The 22,156-nt window shown below is 33.0% G+C and overlaps 3 protein-coding genes across 3 annotated transcripts; 1 reads left to right on the top strand and 2 right to left on the bottom strand.

Annotated features, from left to right (window-relative positions):
* Window positions 1–337: 337 nt before the first annotated feature.
* Window positions 338–1,939, bottom strand: LOC146934470 (profilin-2). The gene is made up of 3 exons (XM_085706364.1): window positions 1,632–1,939; window positions 964–1,101; window positions 338–704 (listed from the first exon to the last, which is right to left on the bottom strand). Exons 1-3 carry the CDS (start codon window positions 1,758–1,760, stop codon window positions 570–572), a joined length of 402 nt encoding a protein of 133 aa, XP_085562490.1. The 5' UTR covers window positions 1,761–1,939; the 3' UTR covers window positions 338–569.
* A 2,103-nt stretch (window positions 1,940–4,042) lies between these two features.
* Window positions 4,043–8,286, bottom strand: DER1 (DERLIN-1). Its single transcript, XM_085706356.1, has 7 exons — window positions 8,205–8,286; window positions 7,420–7,555; window positions 6,467–6,540; window positions 6,299–6,392; window positions 5,183–5,311; window positions 4,895–5,055; window positions 4,043–4,510 (listed from the first exon to the last, which is right to left on the bottom strand). Exons 1-7 carry the CDS (start codon window positions 8,219–8,221, stop codon window positions 4,384–4,386), a joined length of 738 nt encoding a protein of 245 aa, XP_085562482.1. The 5' UTR covers window positions 8,222–8,286; the 3' UTR covers window positions 4,043–4,383.
* Window positions 8,287–12,201: 3,915 nt separating this feature from the next.
* LOC146934468 (uncharacterized) lies at window positions 12,202–15,275 on the top strand. The gene is made up of 2 exons (XM_085706363.1): window positions 12,202–12,920; window positions 14,234–15,275. The coding sequence occupies exons 1-2, from the start codon at window positions 12,316–12,318 to the stop codon at window positions 14,901–14,903; spliced, it is 1,275 nt and encodes a 424-aa protein (XP_085562489.1). The 5' UTR covers window positions 12,202–12,315; the 3' UTR covers window positions 14,904–15,275.
* Window positions 15,276–22,156: the final 6,881 nt, after the last annotated feature.

The raw sequence follows: 22,156 nt of genomic DNA, 5'->3' as shown, positions 1-22,156 counted from the left end.
TGTTAAGTTGTTAGTGTTTTCACTAAAAATGCCGATACCCACCTCGAAACCCATAACTCTCAAGACTTTTGTGTCCATAATTTATAATTTTAATGAAAAACAACATCTATGAACTATGACACCTATTGTACTTCCTTAATTTCTTCTAAATGTTGTCTCAGAGAGGAATTTCTAAACGTGGTTGGAGGAGTGCTACTGATCATTATGATTAAATTCCTAACATCTGCATTAGCATTATCATGGATTCAAAAAAAGTTATAAATATGCACAAATAGGACCCCTCATCACATTGCTTTTATTATCCTAATAATAAATCTCCATGGAACAAGAAAATGCCTTTTGTTTGCAAGCCATTCAATAAGATTTTATTATGATTGACGACAGAATTAAACTTACAAACAATAGACAACTTTAAAAAAAAATCTCAAATTGTTATTATATGCAACAACTCCCGATTCAGGGTTGCAATGTGATAAATACAGACCATATAAAAATGAAAAGATAAAAAAACAAAGAATAGTATCCAATTAAGAAAGAAACAGATGATGAAATCATCATAGAGTCTGTGTCTACAGGCCCTGATCAATGAGGTAATCTCCCAACCTCTCAACAACCATGTTGCATTGTCCAGGAGTCACAGGTTCCTCATAAACACCGAAAACTAGAGCTTGACCGGTTTTCTTTATGGTGATGCCTCCAGATCCCTATCCAAATAACAAGCACATATATCATTTTTGTCACACACTAAGAAAAAAAGAGACATGTACGTTAGGTTTTATGCATGTGGAATAGATTTGTGTTAAATAGACTTGAATCTCACTCTCAAAAGTTAGTCCATAAGACGAGGGTACTCAAACACATATATATACACTCGACAACTCAAAATTATTGCCAACATGAGACTCAAATACAACTTCAATAATATGAATACTAGAAATTTGTGTGTGAAATTGAATAATTTACCTTCTTCCCACGGATGACAGCTCCAGACTCTCCTTGGATGACCATGTATTTGACTCCTGCAAGGTGCAAGCCCGTAGGAGCAAGATGACCAGGTTCGTCAAAATCTTTCATAATATCAGTGATCTCTTGAGGCTTAATCTGAAAAATAATCATAAATAAAAAATTGATTAGAGCAATTTCACTTTATCATAATAGTAATATGTGCACCTCCTAATCAAATCTAATCTTCAAATATGCAATGACTATAATGCTTTGATATATATGATCTCACACTATGTAAGATCGATTTAGAAAGGAAAAAGAAAACTAAAATTGATATAGATGTGTATCAATTCAAAAAGAAATTCACAAAAACAACATTGTAATTAAAATGGAAATCAAAACTAACATGCATTTTTCAAAAGAGAGGAGAAAATTCATCATCATTGTAAAGATTTACGGTGTCAATCAATTATAATCGTCAATTCTTAATACTTTTAACTAAGTATAATTACTTTCAAAATCACACTATGATCTGGTGATAGTTTTAAAAAATTTACACTAACAAAACTACACTTTTATTAAATATCTAAGAAAGACAAAAAAGACATGAAATGCAATGAATGACCAAGAATGATAGAGATCTATGCATAGAATAGTTTCATGTGGGAATGTAATCATGAATATACTTGAGGAAAGGAAGAGCTCTGAGCCCAAACAGAGCCATCATGGCCAATGATGGCAGCGGCAGATAGGTGGTGTCCGGTGCCATCAATATCACACATCAAATGTTCATCAACGTAAGTTTGCCACGACATTTTGTCCTTCAAAATTTGTTCCTTTTTTCTTCTTGTTGTGTAGTGTTGTGGTAATGTAATGGAATGTGATTGTGACCTTCAAATATAGTTTTTAAATAAGGGTTGGAATGGAATTGGATGATAGGTGAGTGATGATGCACGCTTTACCTCCATTCAATTGTTGCCACTCATTAACCTTCTCCTTCATTTTAGGACTCAACTAACTAATCTCTCTTCTCTATTTACTATTCCTATTCCTATTCTTATTTCTCTCCCGAAATAGATTATAGATCATCAACATGACTATTACTCAATAAAGAAAAATATATGTATTTTGCTTGTTACCAAAATGAAGAATGATGTGCAGTTGTGCACCAATTGATTCACCATTCTTTCTAACTCTTGCATACTTGAAAGTAATTTTAACGGTTTATTGTTTATTTTTACTAAGATATATTTTTTGGTCATTTGTCATGCTAGATATAACTGACTATTATTCAACATCATGCCTTTTTTAAGGGAAAGGACTAAATTTATATGTACCGTCATTATAACTTTTTTATATGTACACCTAATCATATCTCTCCACATATATATAGGTGTTTGTGAAGATATTTTAAAAAACTAAAATAATTAAAATGTTATTATAGTGTGATTTTATTTGATGCTTGTATAAAAAATATTACACCGTATAAAAATTGATCTCATATACAAGTGGTTTCATTCATATAATTTTAGAACGTGAAAGGCTGAAATGAATCAACTTTTAATAGATAAATGATCAAAATGAACATGTATATAAAAAACTACGCAGCAATTTTAATTTTTGCTAGTTGTTGAAGTCACAATTGTCACCGGAAACTCACAATTCTCAAGGTTTTAGACTCAAACTCAAGGAAATGTGTCTAGCTTAACAATATTAGCATGTGCCGCTTGTCAGATGGACTATGCCGTACATACAAACAATTACTCCCTCCGTTTCAAAATGAGTGTCGCTTTAGCCAAAAAAATTTGTTTCAAAATGAGTGTCGCTTTCAGTTTCCAATGCAATAATAACTTTTTCTTTTCAATTGTACCCTCCAATTAATACTTTGCACACTACTTCCAAAGTATTACTTTTAAAACTAACCAATAGTCAATAAGGATAATTTGGTAAAATAACCATTCTCTTTCTCTTAATCATTGCATATCTTAATATGTGTGTAAACACCTAAAACGACACTCATTTTGAAACGGAGGGAGTATTATTTTTACCAATAAGTTGGTGATATTATAGGCCATTGACATTGAGGTAAATTGTATCTTTATGTATTTAATATAATGTAGGATATTTGATTCTCTCGTTCCTCAACTTAAAATTCGATCTACATCATTTGTTTTTTTAAATACTCAATAGATGTTATGAAATTAGATTGCTGAGTAAAATTTTCGAGAGAAAAAAAAATTGCTGAGTGTGATATGATTGCATGGCCAGAGACAAGCCCTCTACTTCGTAATGACATGCATACCTTGCAAGTAACGGCAATCTCTAGTTGAGTACGAAATGGCTTTGAAAATAAATTGTATATTTTAATAGTCTTTTGTTAGTTTTACAATTGTAATGAAAAATAACAGCATTCTATATAAAAAGTCACTATTCTTTATAGAATGTTGGTTTAAACTATTTAATATTACAAATTTGAAAGAGAAGAACATATATTCTGTAGAAAAAGCTACCATGAGAAATAGAACCCGAATAAAGAAATATTATAACTAAAAAGGGTTAGGATAAAATAAAATTCATTGCAACTTATCACATGCACATCTTCCTTTCAATGCGTCCTGAGTCGTGGGGTTAGGGTAAAATAAAATTCATTGCAACCTATCACATGTACATTTTCCTTTAAATGAGTTCTGAGTCATAGACCTTTGTATTCATAAAGAAAGAGACTAGGCAAAAAAAACTCATAACCCAATATTTATGAAGTAAAAAAAAAAATGTCGCCTCTAAATATGTAATCCATATTGACCAACAATATAAGTAATCCATAACTACAGAAAGAGTTAAAGTTTTGGAGCCTAAAAAAATTAGATTGGATTGTAATTGCAGCTAAACAACTATATGCAAATCCTATTCAAGTAGATAAAATGATATTTTGACATGAAAATTTTAATGTCAAATACATGTATTTTGGTTTTTATGTGTACTTCAAGATGTGAGTAAATTGTATGAGATTAAAAGTAAAAAAGGTGATAGATATACACATATCCAATGTCTCGATAACAAATGCAAGCATGGAGAAAAAACCGAGCATCAGAGCATGTATTCTAATCACCGAACTGCCTTTCATACCAAATACAGAAGTGTACAAATCTTGTAAAAAACAAAGGCGAGATGAATCCAAGATTAACATTTGACAACTAATTTAATTCACAAGTTTAATCCCAGTCTTTCTTACAAGTAAATCTCCCAAGAAAACTATTCAATTTATAAGGCTCCTCAAAAGAAAGTTTGCATTTCAATGAACTGTCATGGTTCATACAGTGTTCTCATTCAAATTCACAAGAGATGTTTGGCTCAATATGTCTGCTGTCAAGTCACTAACCTATATAAGGGAAGATGAAACAACTGGTTAGGAAAATTCACCCCCTTTCATTATTGCATCTACCCATTAAGTCGATAGGATCTTCCCCTGAAAACTCCTGAACTGCTCTCTTGTTGAACGTTATTAACAGGCTGGCCACGTGTAATTGGTGGGGCTCCAATTCTCCATCTTGCAACCAATTTATGTCTGGAAAATAACAGTTAAGAACACAACAAAACTAGCTGCCAGCTTTTGGTCAAATTTCGTGCTGTAAGAAGTTAGAAATCATTCACCAAAGACATGCTGCAAAGACAATATGAGAAATAGCTATGGGCACATTCGGATGGAAGAATTTTAGTGTGGAATTTTAATGTAACATTTCCACTATCTCACTAAAAAAATTAGAAATACGGAACAGGTACTTTATGGTTGAGTTCAACTTCATGATCATGTTTATAATATTAGAACACCCCATCCCATCCCAATCCCCCCAAACATAATTAAGGCTTCATAATTGTACAAAGTAGAAAAGGTTTTAAATGACAGCAACATATGCATTACGCCTTATCCAACAAATGACAAAAAGGATACACCCACATTGGAGTCTTCAAAATGTTTTTTCCACCAGCTAGTGGATGCAACACTGTCAAGAAGTAGTAGAGATGTCCTGCAATGATACCTAACAGATCCGGCATTAGAGCTGAACCAAAAATGACATCCAAAGCAAGCATCGCCCACGGAAGATAGAAGGCCTGAAGAAAAAAATTAACAATTAGTTCCTAATTTCCTACAGTTGATGAATATATGACTCATCCAGCTCATATAAGTAGTAACATATGCATAAAAACAACAATATCTTAAAACAATATTAAAACATACCTTCAGTGCAACAAGTCCATATAAGTTGATTTGAGCGTTTGGAAATTCTCTACTCCATACATAAAGGAGCATAAAAACAAGTGATATTGCCAAAAATGGGGTCCAAAAAAAGGGGATTGCAGACAAAACCTAGATTGCAAAGAAAAAGAAACGACATTAGGGCCCCAAGTAAAAAATGAGTCGGTCAAGAAATCAACCAGGAGTGGGAATGGTTGTTTTGCTAAAATTAACTTTTTTGACAGTATTTTCTGAACTTCCTTAATCGATGTTTCAAAAACCAAACTATATGGTTCAATCGGTTGTGAACCAACACTGTTACGGTTAGGTTATTTGACCAGTTCGACCAGGTTTTGTCTCGGTTCAAGTAGTTTGAAGTAGTTGAACCATGACCCGAAGGTCTTGCCCGTTCGGTTAAAACATTGTGCCTAATGCCTTTTCCTAATCAGCAAAGTTAATAGAAGATTTGAGCTTTCATTGACATCACCTAGGGCCTGTTTGGATAAACAGCTTACTTGGAGCTTATAGCACAAGCACTTGTGCATAAGCTATTTTTATGACAAAAGATAAAATAATATTAAATATGCTATTAAAAAAAAAAAAAAACTTCTTTTGTATATGCTATAAACTATATTGGAAAACTTATGAAAATACGTTGAAAAAAGCTTATGAAAATTGTCATAAGATCTCCTAAACAGCCTCACAAATCTTATGCTAGTAGATAAGCTTAAATAAGCCAATCCAAACAGGCCCTAAATGGCTTTTATCTTCCTTAGTCTCCATCTCCCATAGATCACCAATGAAAATTTTCCTACTAACGCTAACTAGCGAAAACCAATCACTTATAATGCATATCTACGTCACTACGTATATATAGTATTCTTAAATATACATGGAGCATCTTCCACAAGTAGACATGTGAAAACATAAAAGTAGATCAAGCATGTTTTTTCATCTTCTTTTTTATCTAACAAGAGGTGTGTTGTCTTTTCTTTGTCAATTGTCATAAACTAGAGCCATGAGAATAGACACTACAGAATTAAACTTCCCGCATTTTGAAGGGAAAAATATCACATAAATAATCATAAGATGAAAAGATATGTGGATGATCTTAGATACCAATAGTGCAAAGGCTCCAAATATCATCATCCACAAGAAATCAGCAGTCCGTCTGTCGAATGGTCCCTTCTCAAGTTGGACACCATACCTTACTCTGTTGATTATGGGATGGGAATTAGTTCAAGTTAATTAAAAGTGGAAATTGCATGTTATCTATTAATAACTTACATCATTAAAAGACGGATACCAAAATTGATGGAGAATGGTCCGAGGAAAAAGAAGTTTGTGAAAAGCCTCCAAACCTACAGATGGTGTGATGTTGCAGAAGATGTATTAAACAGTGTGACTGGAAACGAAAAAATACACTAAAATCATCACACAAGGTTGTCAGCCGCAAGTTAATCTTCAGTTGACTCCTTATTAACCAAAATATATCCCCATACAATTTACATTAATACATTTTCCATGTCCATATTTACAATCTATGTTCGTTCAAAAAAAAAAAAAAAGTTCTGCCAAAGGATCAACCTCCTGCAATCTAATGGAAACCATAAATCCATGACACCTCGCATCTTTATCCATATGTATCGGATGATAAACAACAACAAAGCATCTATCAGTAAATAGCTAATTAACAAAGCGGTGAGGAGCTAGGGGATGCTACAGATTAGAGATAAATTTTCTACAGCAGAGTGGCAGACTACAAAGAAGCACATAGCATTTCTACGGACCCCAAACAATTAAGAGACACGCCCAAAGCAAATGTAAACAAGTATAAAATGAATTGCTGACATCAGAAGAGAAAATGTAAACAGCATAAAAAGAATTGGTGACATCAGAAGAACATGTTTATGCAGAAGCACATGATATTGATATACAATTACAAAGAATCACAAAAATAAAGAATAATCTGGTTAGCAACTGCAGATACAGTCATGTTACAAACAATTCGGACGTGAAAGCCAGTAAAACGATGCAATGTATCTAGTATTTGACTAATAATAAATGCAAAAAATATCCTCTATCGGTTCTAGACATAAAAAAATTTCGCACCGTCAAAGGCATGCACGTAGGGATTCAAAAGATAGATGCTTTAGAATGAACTCAACACTTTACAAAAGCATTGACATCACATTCCTCTTTCTTAGTCACTAATACTAATGATCTCATGGAATTCTAACCTGAAAACGAAAGAACACTTGTTCGTATAATAGTGCAATGTGAGCTGGATGATATAATCCAAGTTGGTAAACTGCGGTAGCCACCAGGCAAGCTGTGCCATAAGCCTTGCTTATAGGTGGAAGAGATTTATAAAACCTGAAACAAGACGATTTTTATATACATTAACAAAGTTATTGAAACAGCCATAAAACTTGCCTTTAACAAAATTACATATATATACATGATATTGGTAATCATAGAGGTGGATTATAAACATAGAGCCTGTTTGGATTGACTTATTTGAGCTTATCGACTGGCATAAGCACTTGTGAGCCTTTCTGGAAAACTTGTGAAAACAGCTTATGTCATGTTTGCAGGCTGTTTTCAGCTTATTTACATAAGTTATCTACGTTATCTTGTGAAAACAGCTTATAACTTATACGAAAAACTATTTATTCTATTTTATTTCAGCTTTTGTTATGGAAATAGCTTATACTTAAGCGCTTGTGCTATAAGCTGCAAATTAATCTGATTATCCAAACATTGCATAGAAGTATGATTACTTCTGCTGATGATACTAAAGTTGGAAGGATCGCAAATAAGACTAAGAAAATAGAAAAAAGCACTTATAAACAAACATCTAAATTAAGTTAAATGATATAGCTTAAGGAGAAAAACAAAATGGGATACAATGTGAGAGAGAAAACGTAATTCAAGATTATGAATTATGATAATACAATGGATTCGTAATCTTGTACTTAAATTAACGATGAATTTGAAAAAAGAGCGTGATTCAGAGACTTACTCGCCGGGAGAAGACATTGTTGAGCGATGATGAAGATAGCTGAAACGAAACCCTGATTTGGTAGTTGAGACTTCTGAATTCTGATTTTCCCTTCCGAAATCGTCTCTCTCAAAGACCCAGAAGCTTCTGCCTCGCACGTGCCTACCAAAGCCCGTAAATTATCCAAACTTCATGTGGGCTAGCTGGGATTTTCTTGCTGATCTATTCACACTTCCCGTATTTACTCCCGCACCCTCTTTTGCATTTTTGTTTTTAAATTACCATTGTACCCTTCTCAGATGACACATTCCTCCACCATTTGATTTATCATTTTTTGCTCCATTCAACCATTTATAAAAAGTCTTCTACCACATTCTTTTACCACTCCCAACTGTTAAACTTTGATGATTGCATTTAATAAATATATAGGCCTTTCTTCATCTATGTGATTTTTTCATCTTCTTATGTTAATTGCCAATGTTCTTAGATTCCAGATATGAATTACACTAACAATACATTCTCTAACACGCTCTTTTATTAGTTAAAATTCTTGAGTTTCATTAAATTTATGTGAGTCCAACATGATTTTATGGATTTCATTTGAATTTCAACCAATTAAAATAAGTGTGTAAAACAGTGTTTCCATAAGTTGTGTCAAAAAAAAAAACACTGCTGTAATTTATGTGACTCCTAAATAATTAAACAAGATTTCATTTGAATTTCAACCAATTGAAAAAAGTGTAAAGAATGGTGTTTATGTAAAAGTGTAGCTATAAATCCTCTTCAATATATGTTTTGCGCCGGTATGAATCTATATGCCCAAAGTAATATCATGAATTAATTGTAAAAAACCATGATAATTTAAAAAAACTTTATTTCATATTTCATTTTAATTTTTAGATCTTACAACGTGTTAAACGACTGACTTTCTTTCTCCTCCCTCCTTCAAGATTAATTTGATCATCCACCATTTATATCCACGTTTCATATATCGGCGTGAGGAGTGTGCTAAATAGTCTCGCATCAGATAAGAGATGACCTGACAATAAGTTTATAAGTGGGGACAACCCTCACCTCACAAGCCAGTTTTGTAGGGTTCTGTTTGGCTCAACCACGAATTTTAAGATAGTGTCAGCGTCACCTCCAAGATTCATTGGACCATCTGCCATCAAGTTTCTGCTATCGGACCACCCATTATTTATATCTACGCTCCAAATGTCCAGTCCTAAGCGTGAGAGAGTGTGTTAAAGACTCTCACATCGAATAAGATATGGTATGGAAACGTGTTTATAAGTGGGGAGCAATTCTCACATCACAAGCCGGTTTTGTGAGGTTGTATTAGACCTAACAACAATTTCTAAGAATATTTTTGGAGTCCAAATTTATCCTATTTAATATGACTAGTTAGTGGAGTCCATTTATTAAAATAGATCGTACCAATCGATCACTTACTATGAAAACCGGATACTCTAAAATGGAGACGTACCCATATCGGATACGTACCCACGGAGTATCAGAATTAATTATTTTAATTTAAAATATATATTTTATCGGATACTTATAAGATACTCGACAGATACACGCGGATATTTATAAGATACTTCAGAAAAACGTATCCTAAAAAAAATGAAGGGTAAAAAAGTGATATTATGTTGTGAAAATTCAATGGATATGTATATGATTCAATTTAAGATATGAATCACTATAATTATTTTTCGATTAACCAATTAAAAATTATGGTTTTGGTGGATGAAAGTAACGAGAGAGAAGAGATTCAATCAATCAACATGAAATAAACGTTGTTTTGAGTTTTTTTTTTTATTGATGCATTTGTTGATATTTGAACATTATGAATGAACATAGAATATGCTTTATACGAAAACTTTACTTTTTTTTGTGATGGCCGAGGTTTGAACCTCAGATCTTCTATATATTATGCATTGTCTCAATCAACTGAGTTAAGCTCACGAGGACTTATATTTTTTTATTTTGAACGCATGAGTTATTTTTTTGTAAATTATGACTTTTATGATTACGTCTTATATAGTATTGAAGAGTAATCAATGCTTATTTTTTTCAAGTATTTTACTAGAGCCGGCCAAACAGATTAAGAGGCCTAAAGCAAAATTTGTAATGTGGCCTTTAAAAAAACTGAATATTTATATAAAATCAATTTTGTGGAGACCAAGAGTAATTGATGCCTTTTTGGTAATCAATTAAACTATGCAAACGCATGTAATTTATTTGTCATATAATATACTTATAACCAAATTAATTTTTTAAAGGTTATTTTTTCATATAAAATTTTGAGGCCTAAAGCCCTTGCATGGGTTGCTTTGCCCTTAGGCCTGCCCTATATTTTACATGCATATAAATTTTAGTATAATTATTTTGTTAACGTATCTTAGCCGTACCATATCCTGAATTTTAAAATTTTGCATATCCACATACCCGTATCGTATCCTACCCGCACCTGTGCTATGTATCCGAGCGATTTATATTTATCTCTCTTGTAAAAGGATAGTAACTAAAGAGCAAATCGTGCTCATATTTTTGGTGGCGTAGAAAAGAAACAAACATCAAAGCGCATAAAAAATATGGGGCCGCAGAAACAACCCATAGATAATGGGATGGCGCACCAACACGCTTGCCTCCCATGCACCGATGATATACGCAGGTAGTAGAGAGTTCCACTTGTCTGTAAAAGAGCTATGTTGGGTCACCCTCAATTGGTACCCACAAAAAAGACAGAAACATATAAAAGAGTGTATGAGAGACACTAAGAAAATAGACACTCATTTTAATTGATGAAAGTGTCGCACACAAAAATTCATGCAAACCAATGTTGTCAAACTCAGTTTAGTTAAACTCAAATTCAACTTGTAAACTTGCAGAAGTTTATTTAATATTAAAATAACATATATGGATAATATAATATAATTAAATAAGGAAAATGTTAACGAGTGCCCTGACACTCTTTAAACACCTTTAATAGTAAGTTTTTATAAAAATCTATGTAATTAATGCATTGGAATTTGTAAAATTTAACTTTTTTTAAAGAATATTTTCTAAATTTAGGATGCTTAAAGAGTGTCCCGGAGGCACTTGTTAACAAGACCCATAAAATAATAATAATTCAAAATATCTTCTCTATAACAAAGCATGTGTATTTTTTTTTATAAGCACAGAGGATTTTATTCAAGAGAACACAAGGATAATGCAAATCCATTCTAGTAACAATGTAGACAAGATCCGAGGGAATTGAATAAACAACTTTAGAATTTGAAAGTGTTCCAAGCATGAGGTGAGAGATGAAGAAATTTGGTGGCGGTAGAGGTTGCGATGATGTTGAAGAAGAAAGCTAGAAATTAATCACGGTTTCACCGTGGATAACGGTGCTTTGACCGTAGCTAAATAGTCAATAAAAGGTGACAACCTGAAATTAGCTATGTGAGTGCCACATCATTGTCACAAGGTTAAACTAAAATTGTAAAAAAGCAAATTTTTGAAGGACTAAAAATGAAACTAAAAAGAAATTAAAAGGACTATTTATTTAACCAACCATTTAAAATTTAATAGTTTCTCTAAACAAAACGGCAACATGCATCCACTTATTAATGGCTTAAATATGAAAATAGTCCCTGCAAATATCTGACATTTTGGTTTTAGTCCCTGTAAAAATGTTTTTTTGGTTTTACTCCCTGCTAATATAAAAAATTTGGTTTTGGTCTTTGGTATTTTGTTTTAGTCCTTGTAAAATTGATTCATATTGGATTTGGTCCTTGTAATATGTAGAATATTTGATTTTAGTCCCTCAAAATGAGGACTAAAATGAATATTATAGGGACCAATTTCAAATGAAATGATTTTACAAGGATTAAAACAAAATATCAAGGACCAAAACCAAATATTCTATATTTGCAGGGACTAAAACCAAAAAAATATTTTTAAAGGGACTAAAACCAAAACGTCGGATATTTGCAGGGACCATTTATTTAAGCCTATTAATAATTATCCCGGGAAAGCATCCAAATAAAGAAGATGCGTAAAGAGTGAGAACTTAGAATAGAAGTGTTTCTTAATTAAGTTGAAATTGAATTGAACATTCCTACTCTACTAGTTGTTCTATACAATGGATCCATGCCCCTTTGTTCGTCTCATAGTAGAATCCCTCACTCTCAAACTTCTTTCCTCTCCAACAAAACCACTCCCACTTTCCAACGTTCACCCCTCCACCACTCCATGCTTCTGCAAAATCCACATCCATTCCTTCCCTTCCCACACTGCCCTCCTTCCACTCTCCTCCACTTCCTCCCCCTCCCCTCATTCAACAACCTCCGCCCCCGCTTTCCACCTCGACTCTGCCGCTCTACATCGTCTCTCCGGCAAACCCCTCACTCTCTCCATCTCCGTTTACTACGGCCCAATGGGCCACAACTGTGGCGTCCGCAGTGCCAAACCACTCGGTCGTGTCTTCCTCCCCATTCAATTACCTACCTCACTCTCTTCTCCTAATATTTTCCACAATGGCTGGTTCAAACTGAACCATGAAACGGATGATAAACCTTCACATTTGCTTCACGTTATGGTCCGGTCTGAACCGGATCCACGGTTTGTGTTTCACTTTGGTGGTGAACCGGAATCTAGTCCTGTTATTTTCCAGATTCAGGAGAATATTAAACAACCGATTTTTAGCTGCAAGTTCAGTGTCGATCGCAATTACAAATCCCATTCCCAGTAAGTCATTCTGCCACTTAAATTTGCTTAAACAATGCCATTGTCATTGAATTACTATGCTGAGTTTATTACATTTTTCAATGTATTATTGACGCGGTAAAATTGGAAGTGATTAGCATTAAGTTATTATATGTTGGTCTTCTCGATCGGCTATATTCGTTTGATCAAGATCAGACAATCTAGGTTTAGGTTTAAAATAAAAAATGAAAGTATATACTGTATTTGTGTTTGGATATTTTGCAAAATTATTGGTGGGACAAATGAGGCGTGGGAGGTCCTTCAACTAAATTATTTTATTTTCATGTTTCTTTCTTCGTTGGCAGACATCATCACTTTCTGTTGTTTTCTTTCCTTTTAAACTGGCACTGACCACACCCCACGAATATTTCATTTTCGTACATTTTCTTCTTCTTCTATGGTCTGGGCGAATTTTGGAATGGAAAATTTGATTGACATTGACACTTTCTTGTTGCTAATATCTACCATTAGACTTTGCAAATAAAAATATCTACAAGTAAATGTATGAAAATAAAATAAAAACAAGTTGGATTTTTTTTTTTTGTTTTTTATAAACAAAATCACAAAGGCTCTACTGCCCTTTCACACGTATATGTATACTGTACCATCACCAGCTGTTTCAAAGTTTTCATAATTCAACTTTTAAGTTTTTTATTTTTAATCTTTTCAAAAGTTTAATAATTGCATTGGTTGTTGTAAGTACAACGTTATTAACTAATGGATTAAAGAAAAAGACAATCTTAGGTGAGACGATTTACTGCCTCCTTCATTTGGAACACTGATATCTCTCATTTTTAATTGCCTTTCTTTTTCTTAATTACTTGCTTAAGTTCTTTCTTGCAATTCAAGAATCCATTACTCAAATTTACCTTTTCAGTTTTTTTTTTTTTCCTTTTCACTATTGCTAATTAACATGTCCCTTGCCTTTCTCTTTTTACCCGGGATTCAGTTCCATGTGACAGCATGTAGCCGCACATTAGAGTTTCATTATCCTGCGGATTACCATAGAATCACTTGGTTGAAAATTTGTTATTCAACTTTGGTGATACTCCGGCACACCGAAAATACAAGATTTGATTCTCCTGTCACAGTTTAACAATTTCATTATGTTGTTTACACTTGAAAGGCATTTGGATACATAGCTTAATAAAACACTTACTCAAAAACACTTATATACTTATGTGTAAGTTGTTTCTATAACCAAAGCTTATAATAAGCTATCTATAGAAGATCATGCTTGTTACTTCAATCAATTAAATGTTTTTAATATTTTATTAACCAACTTGAAAATTCAGGCCTCTTTCGTCAGATTTTACAAACAATAATTCAAGTAGATGGAGAAGATCACTGAGAGGTGAAAGAGAACAAAGTGGACAAGGGAATGAGAGAAAGGGTTGGATGATAGTAATTCACGATCTATCAGGCTCGCCTGTTGCTGCAGCATCTATGATCACACCATTTGTTCCATCCCCCGGCTCAGACCGGGTGTCACGATCAAATGCAGGCGCGTGGGTTATTCTCCGCTCAATCGGAGGCTCCACTGTGAGTAGCTGTAGCTGGAAACCATGGGGTCGTCTCGAGGCATGGCGAGAGAGAGGTCCTATCGATGGCTTGGGCTACAAGGTAGAGCTTTTCTCTGACAATGGACCTGTTAATGCAATACCAATTGCTGAAGGCACAGTGAGTGTGAAAAAAGGTGGTAAATTCTGCATTGATTCTGCAATATTGGGTTCAAAGTGGTTACCGGGTGAAGGGTTTGTGATGGGTTCAACTGTGGGTGGTGAAGGAAAAGTAAGTAAACCTGTTGTACAAGTGGGGGCACGACACGTGACTTGCATGCCTGATGCTGCTCTCTTCATTGCTCTCTCTGCTGCTATTGATCTTAGCATGGATGCTTGCAAACTTTTCTCGCATAAACTTAGAAAGGAACTTTGCCCTGATCAACAATATTATTCTTTTTCATAACTTCCATCAAATGAATTTGATTGATTTTCAATTCTTGGAGGTTGTTCTTTAACCACTGATTTTGTCTAAGTACATATTGTGAACATTCTTTTGGTTCAATTTGGGATTGGAGTGCTTGAAGCTTTAGCTGCTATGGTTTGTTGAAGTTTCTTAGTCACAGTTACAAAAAAGATCATATATATTTACAAACTGCTAGTTTTGTATTTTATTGCCTTGGTGTTGGGTTTGGCCTACAGCTTAAAAGTTAGGGGAGTGATTACAATTCATGATGTTGTTCGATGCAAGTTTGAATAGAAGATTTGAACTGTACATAAAGATTAAATGCAAATGTGTGCTTATAATTTATAAATGCAAATCATGTTGATGATTTCATTGTCTTTCTTTTTCGTATTTCAAAATGCTTAGACTGTGAACTTTTATTTTGGAAAGCTTTCATTTTCTCCCGAATTTCCATGAAACCTAGATTATTAATTGACAAGTGTCAGGAATGAAAATGAGATATTCATTACTAATATACATAACTCGTTGTGAATTAATAGCATAGGTGAAGTTGGGGAAAGTGGAACTGTTGCGACAAGTATATGGACGCGCAACAATAACAAAGCTGAAAGTTGTGTTGTAGCTTCCAGTCACATGTATGCGAGTTTGCCCTTTTGAACGGTTGATCCAAACAGTCATTTAATGTTGTAATCAATAAAATAAAATATTATAGAGAATAAATAAGAGAGATTTAAGAAAACTTATCTTTGTTTAATATTGTTGTATAATTTGGCTGCTAAATAGTTCTATCAACATCCTCCACCAATACTTCATAGGGCACCTACACAAGAGTAAACCGATAGATAACCTGAGGCGTGACGAAGTCACTGTCCTTAAGGATTTATCCGCCTCATAAGCGAATATCCTCCCAGGATACAACAAGTTCTTCTCTGACATGAATCATATCAGAGGCGACAGAACAACTTAAATTTGTTAAACACAGGAATGATGTAACCCAGGAGAGAGCATTTTTATGTACGTAGTGCATAAGTTTTCATCTCTATGAAAAAATGGTGTTCCAATTGTTTTAGCTTGGTTCAGTATATAATCATACGAGGGGGGGCTTTTTCTATATCTTCATGTCTAACAAAAACCGTCCTTTATCATAAATAAAAACAACATTAATGCCAATTAAAATTGACGGTTATAAAAAATTGGAATTAAAACATAGGAATAAGACCAAGTCAAACCTTATAATTAAAATATGATAATAATTTTCTTATCAAAATATTTTTCTATATTTCTCAATTAAAATAAGGGACAAAAAATATTTGAAACTTTTGAAATATACTCAAAATTTACAACAATCCCCCACATATTTCAAAAGTTTAAAATAAAAATGTTAAAAAGAGTTTTTCTGGGTAAACATCGTAGATGTAATGCATCGGAACGGTGTAGCAAGCTATGGAACCCGTCCTAGACTAATGAGACTTAACACACAGTGAATTGGTTTAGCAAGCTATGGAACCCAAGACACTTGTTGTATGCAAGAGGTCTCACAATCACATTACACCCCCACAATTCTTGCTGTTACGCGGTTGTGCGCTAATAGGCCGTGCGCATGCCTGGTATTCATGAGTGCTCTAGAGACCCGCCACGGTCTCATGCAAGCGGCCCCACTTGACACTCATATAGGTGATTCCATCTAGTGTATGCTACAACCATACACCACCCATAAGGGCTTATGGTAATCATTAAAAGCTTTTAAAGCTTACCCATCAATTTTATATTATTTAGCACATCTCATCCATTATCATACACTATAGGAAAGAGACAACGTTATTTTAGTGCTAACAGAACTAACAAGTAACTTGTTTTTACCCATTGAACCTTCTTCATGGGATCTCCAATCACAAAGGTTGGGTTCCCATTACTTGTCGTATTCGAGTGGCAAAGTCTCATTTCCCTAAATTTCTTCCCAAGGGGTTTTATATACGGATCCGCTAATTTCACAAATATTGACTAAGACGTCTCTAAGTCAATTAACCTCATATTTCATCAAGTTTATAAAAATAAACTCGGATTACACAATAAATTAATAAAAGTCGTTGTCTATTAAGCGACAATACATGTTCATCAATAAGATAAATCTACTTATAGATTTATTCTCATTGGATTCATATCTCATATATTATGAACTACCTTCCATAATATACTTCGTCAGGTCTACTTAGATAATACTAAGCGACAACACCCACATTGAAAAAATATAACTCTGTGTGGATTTTTATATTATACAGGTCTACTTGAATAATTTTCAAGTGACAACCCCCACATTGGAGTAAATAATTCCACACATAGATAAATTGAACATCATGGTATTATTTTAATACAATGGATAATCCATAATAATAATTTATTTGTTTTTTTCTCATAAATTTATCATATCAACATCTCATGTTAATTCACTTCTAAACTATAAGATAAATTCCTCCAATTAAGGCACTAAAATCATACATGCATACAAATGTTATGCAACAATCAGAGGCATACATGACCAAACTCAAAATTATTCTCATATGTCGCCATATAATTTCAATTCATTTCATCTTCTTATACTATATCTTAATTCCAGGGTTTAAAATAAGCTCATGAATAAATAACCAAACATCGTGAGCAAACATCGAAGTATAAACAAATAAATTGCTTATAAAAATTCCTTCGGTTAGCATGATCATATTCTACGTCTTTTCAACAAAATATAATTGAACAAATATCAAAGTATTTTACGCTAGCAAAATTTTCCTGCTTTTGCAAATATTCCTAAATTTCCAATGTTACACATAAACACAACAAAAAATACATTTACTATCCACTTCCTTTCTATCGAGAATTCTTTTTTTCTTTTCTTTTATACACTTTCTCAAATAACAATAAACTACAATCATTAACTAGATATAACCATCCGTAAATACTAACAATAGACTCCAATTAACATGTGATTGACTCCAAATTTTATTTTGGCATGCATACATAGATGAATTGATTTACATTATAGAGAAATTGGATTTCATTCTTAAAATCAATTCCACAAATATGTTTAAAAAAGTCAAACAGTAACATAAACATATAGCACATGACAAGTTCAATTCTAACTAATTAATAAGGCTAACACAACAGCTCATATTATATTATCATAGTGAAGACAATTTAATAACCAAATAACTAATTAGAAAATCTGAACGTAAAATTCTATTAATCTCAATAATAATATTATTATCCAAAACCCCTTTAAGAAAATACTTTTCAAAGAATGCTATCCTCGATAAAACATGAATTTTGGGATAGCAACCATGTTAGCAATATCAGAGCACACGTATAAAGAATAACATCAGAGCACACACTAAAAAAAATAAAGAATATGAAGAAAAGGAACCTGTTTGAAGGAATCGTTGATTTAAGAACCAATACCATAGTCTTCAAAAAAAAGAACCAATACCATAGTCCAATGATGATAATCACAACAAGCAGCAATCACTGCGGTAATTCTTAACATGAGTGACATCAAAACTCTCTCTTTGTTGGATCAGCTTCGTCATTCACAATTTTTCGCTTTCATTTCTCAAAATTGACAGTCCATTCCTTAGACATAACAGTACCAGAATCCCAAACAAAAAAAAAATTATAATTAGGGTTTAGTTTTATGATATCAAAAAGATAAATCCTTAAGATTGTTGTAAAATTAGGAATAAATTATCTCTATAAATAATAATATCATATGAATAAAAGCATCAATAAAATATTAAAGAGAATAAATAAGAGAGATTTAAGAAAACTTACCTTTGTTTAATATTGTTGTATAGTTTGACTGCTGAAATAGTTCTATCAACATCCTTCACCAATACTTCATAGGACACCTACACAAGAGTAAACCGATAGATAACCTGAGGCGTGACGAAGTCACTGTCCTTAAGGATTTATCCGCCTCATAAGCGAATATCCTCCCAGGATACAACATGTTCTTCTCTGACATGAATCATATCAGAGGCGACAGAACAGCTTAAATTTGTTAAACACAGGAATGATGTAACCCAGGAGAGAGCATTTTTATGTAGGTAGTGCATAAGTTTTCATCTCTATGAAAAAATGGTGTTCCAATTGTTTTAGCTTGGTTCAGTATATAATCATACGAGGGGGGCTTTTTCTATATCTTCATGTCTAACAAAAACCGTCCTTTATCATAAATAAAAACAACATTAATGCCAATTAAAATTGACGGTTATAAAAAATTGGAATTAAAACATAGGAATAAGACCAAGTCAAACCTTATAATTAAAATATGATAATAATTTTCTTATCAAAATATTTTTCTATATTTCTCAATTAAAATAAGGGACAAAAAATATTTGAAACTTTTGAAATATACTCAAAATTTACAACATTAACAGAAAAGTGATTAAATAATCTGTCAGTTGATGGTAGTGACCTTGCTTCTGATATTGCTTTGCATCTGAAAATTTGAGAAATGTTAGAAAACAATAGTCACTGTCCCTTTTTTTAGTCTCTATTGTGTTTTTTTTATCTATGTAGTTGTACCAATGTGTAATTTGATCCTTTTAGTTTTAATTGTTTAAATTTAGTCCTCGTACCTTTTCAATAAAGCAAATTTAGGACCAAAAACTGTCATATACTGGAACAGGCTCAATAAAAGAAAAAAAAAAAAAAAAGAAATTGCTTCCACTTAATCCATGGAATAGTTTCAAAACAACTGTGTGTGAATTTTCATGGTTAAGTTCATTTTCACACTACTCAAGAACGTTGAAGTGTCTCACAAACTTGAACAAGCATAAGTGTTTCAGCATCTGAAGAGAGTAATAAGCATAGTTGGTGCAACTGATTATGTTATGAGCGGCTGCTCGTATTCACGCGTCCATATAAGAATCATAGGGCATCTCTATGTGGGTAGACTTTGGATATTAATCTTAGCTTGGAGTAATCTTGGGAAACACTTTGGGGTGGGAAGTGAGGAATTCATGTAAACTCTCTACATGTCATAGTGGATTCATTGTTGCTCTTTCTCCGGTGGAGTATGTCTTTAAAGCTGAACCACGTAAATTTTTTGTGTTCATCTTATTCACCTGTCTTTGTTTTTTCTTTTTGCATTAATGTTTTAATTTTTTTTTTTCTGATTTTCTTAAAGCATCTGGTTTTGGTTTTGGTTTTGGTTGTGGTTTGTGCATCTGCAGGTTTATCATGTTTTGTTTCAGACCATTTCTTCTACAACAAATAACAGGTTAGAATATATTTTCCTAAGTTAGAGTTTGAGAGATGTCAGTATTGGAGGAATGCAACAAAATCAATCCTTCTACTGGCAGGATACAGTAACTGAGAATTTTTTGATTCATACTACCACTTCATAGAGAGTAATAACTTAATTCCTTATTAAATGTTAATGAAACAGTGACCTCTACAACTGAAATAACATCTATGATTATGAAGTGGCCACCAGGTATTTCAAACACATTGTTCACAAACCATTATCAATGTATAATTATACTCAACAGGAAAATTACATTTTTATTTAGGAAGATCAATTCCATCTATTCTGTTTCCTTTTGTGTGTTTTAATAGACTCCAATATTTTTTTTCATAGAAACACTATGCCTTATTCAAAGTGAGGATTCAAGTATTAGTCTGAGTAAAAGTTTTGGTTGTATTAACCTGTCATTAGTCATGTTAGAGAAAAACGTGCTTCTATATCTTAAATCTAACAAGCTTTTAGCCAAAAAAAAAAAAAAAAAACTATTACGACATATCATTTGAAGTGCAGACCTATCCTTATTCTCATTTGCATACTCTTAAAAAGATTAGTTTCCATAGTTCATCACAAACTATAGTTACCTAACCTCAATTATATGATTCAATTGGCGTGAGGGCAAGTCAATTCCCAGTGTTGGCTATTCTTGTGACTCAAGTGTGATTTCATTCTTAGAGGAGTGGAAATTGATTCTAGAGGTATGAAATCGATTTTGACATGTTTAGATAGTCTCTAACTACAAATTATTTTGTTGGGAAGACCTAGAGAGCGTCGAGAGTAACAACTAGCCAAAGCTCGACCACAAGAGAATGAGTCGCACATCTCCACTCAAAACATTAAAACATTATGTGTCATCTCTCTTATGTATCAAATATTTAGTCCATTCATAGTCGTTGTGAGATTAATCACTCAAACTTGAACCTTATGATATCTCCTTCAAGCATGAGTTTCCCACATAATTTTGATAGTTTTAAGTGTATTGGATCCAACAAATATCACATATTATATTTATGGTTAACCCCTCAAATTTGGGTAAGGTCTAAAAATAACCTTTGTAAAAATAAAAAATACAGATTTCACTCCTGTAATTTTGAATTCTTCATATTTTATCTTTATCATGTTGAAAAAATATTTGAGCAAAGTATGAAAATTGTCCTTGTAAAGGATTAAAATGTCTGAAAGTAACCACGGTAAAGAGTTAAAATATAAGAAATCCAAAATTATAGGGCTAGAATCTGTGTTTTTATTTTTATAGGGCTATTTCATATCTCACCCAAGTTACAAGGGTTATTTGATGTGTTAACTCAATATTTATATTCTCAAAACTTTGGTGATAAAAAAGATGGAGAGGGTTAGAAAGAAGAGGGTCTTGACCCCTATAATTGAACCAAACACTAGGGACTTTGTATGATCAGTCTCATACCTACAATGTATGAGTTAAATGTTGAATATACAAGAGACATAATTCTTATATCCAAATATCCAATGTCATAAGATGTTGGATGGAGATATGACGTCTCCCACTTTTGTGATCTTAAAACATTAACTCTCCAACATATTTCGACTCCAGCATTGATTTGCTATTTTTATATTAGTAATTAGTAATTGATGATCAGTGTATAATTGTGGCGTGTGAGGTAGTTAGCTAATTATTAGAAACCTTAGTTTGTGGAAAACAAAAAGCTATTATATCGTTTACCTTCAAGACAACAAGTGTATGAAAGATATTGTGTTCTGAATCAGAAACTTTGTTCTTTTTATCTTGTTGTCTATCTGTTCCCTTTCTCTTCTTAATCATTTAACAACAATCTTAAAATTAATTTTTGTCATTGCAAATGCAAACACACACTTGGCAACATAAAGGGTTACATTGTTATCAAAGTATTACCAGTCAAGAGTCACAAGCAATCAAATAGGGACTTATCCGGGGGGGGGGGGGGGGGGGGGGGGATGAATC

The sequence above is a fragment of the Medicago sativa genome, chromosome 4 (genome assembly GCF_051527215.1).
Source record: "Medicago sativa cultivar Bolivia chromosome 4, Bolivia_mono, whole genome shotgun sequence".
In the NCBI taxonomy this organism is placed as follows: Eukaryota; Viridiplantae; Streptophyta; class Magnoliopsida; order Fabales; family Fabaceae; genus Medicago; species Medicago sativa.
This window is presented reverse-complemented; position numbering and strand designations above follow the sequence as displayed.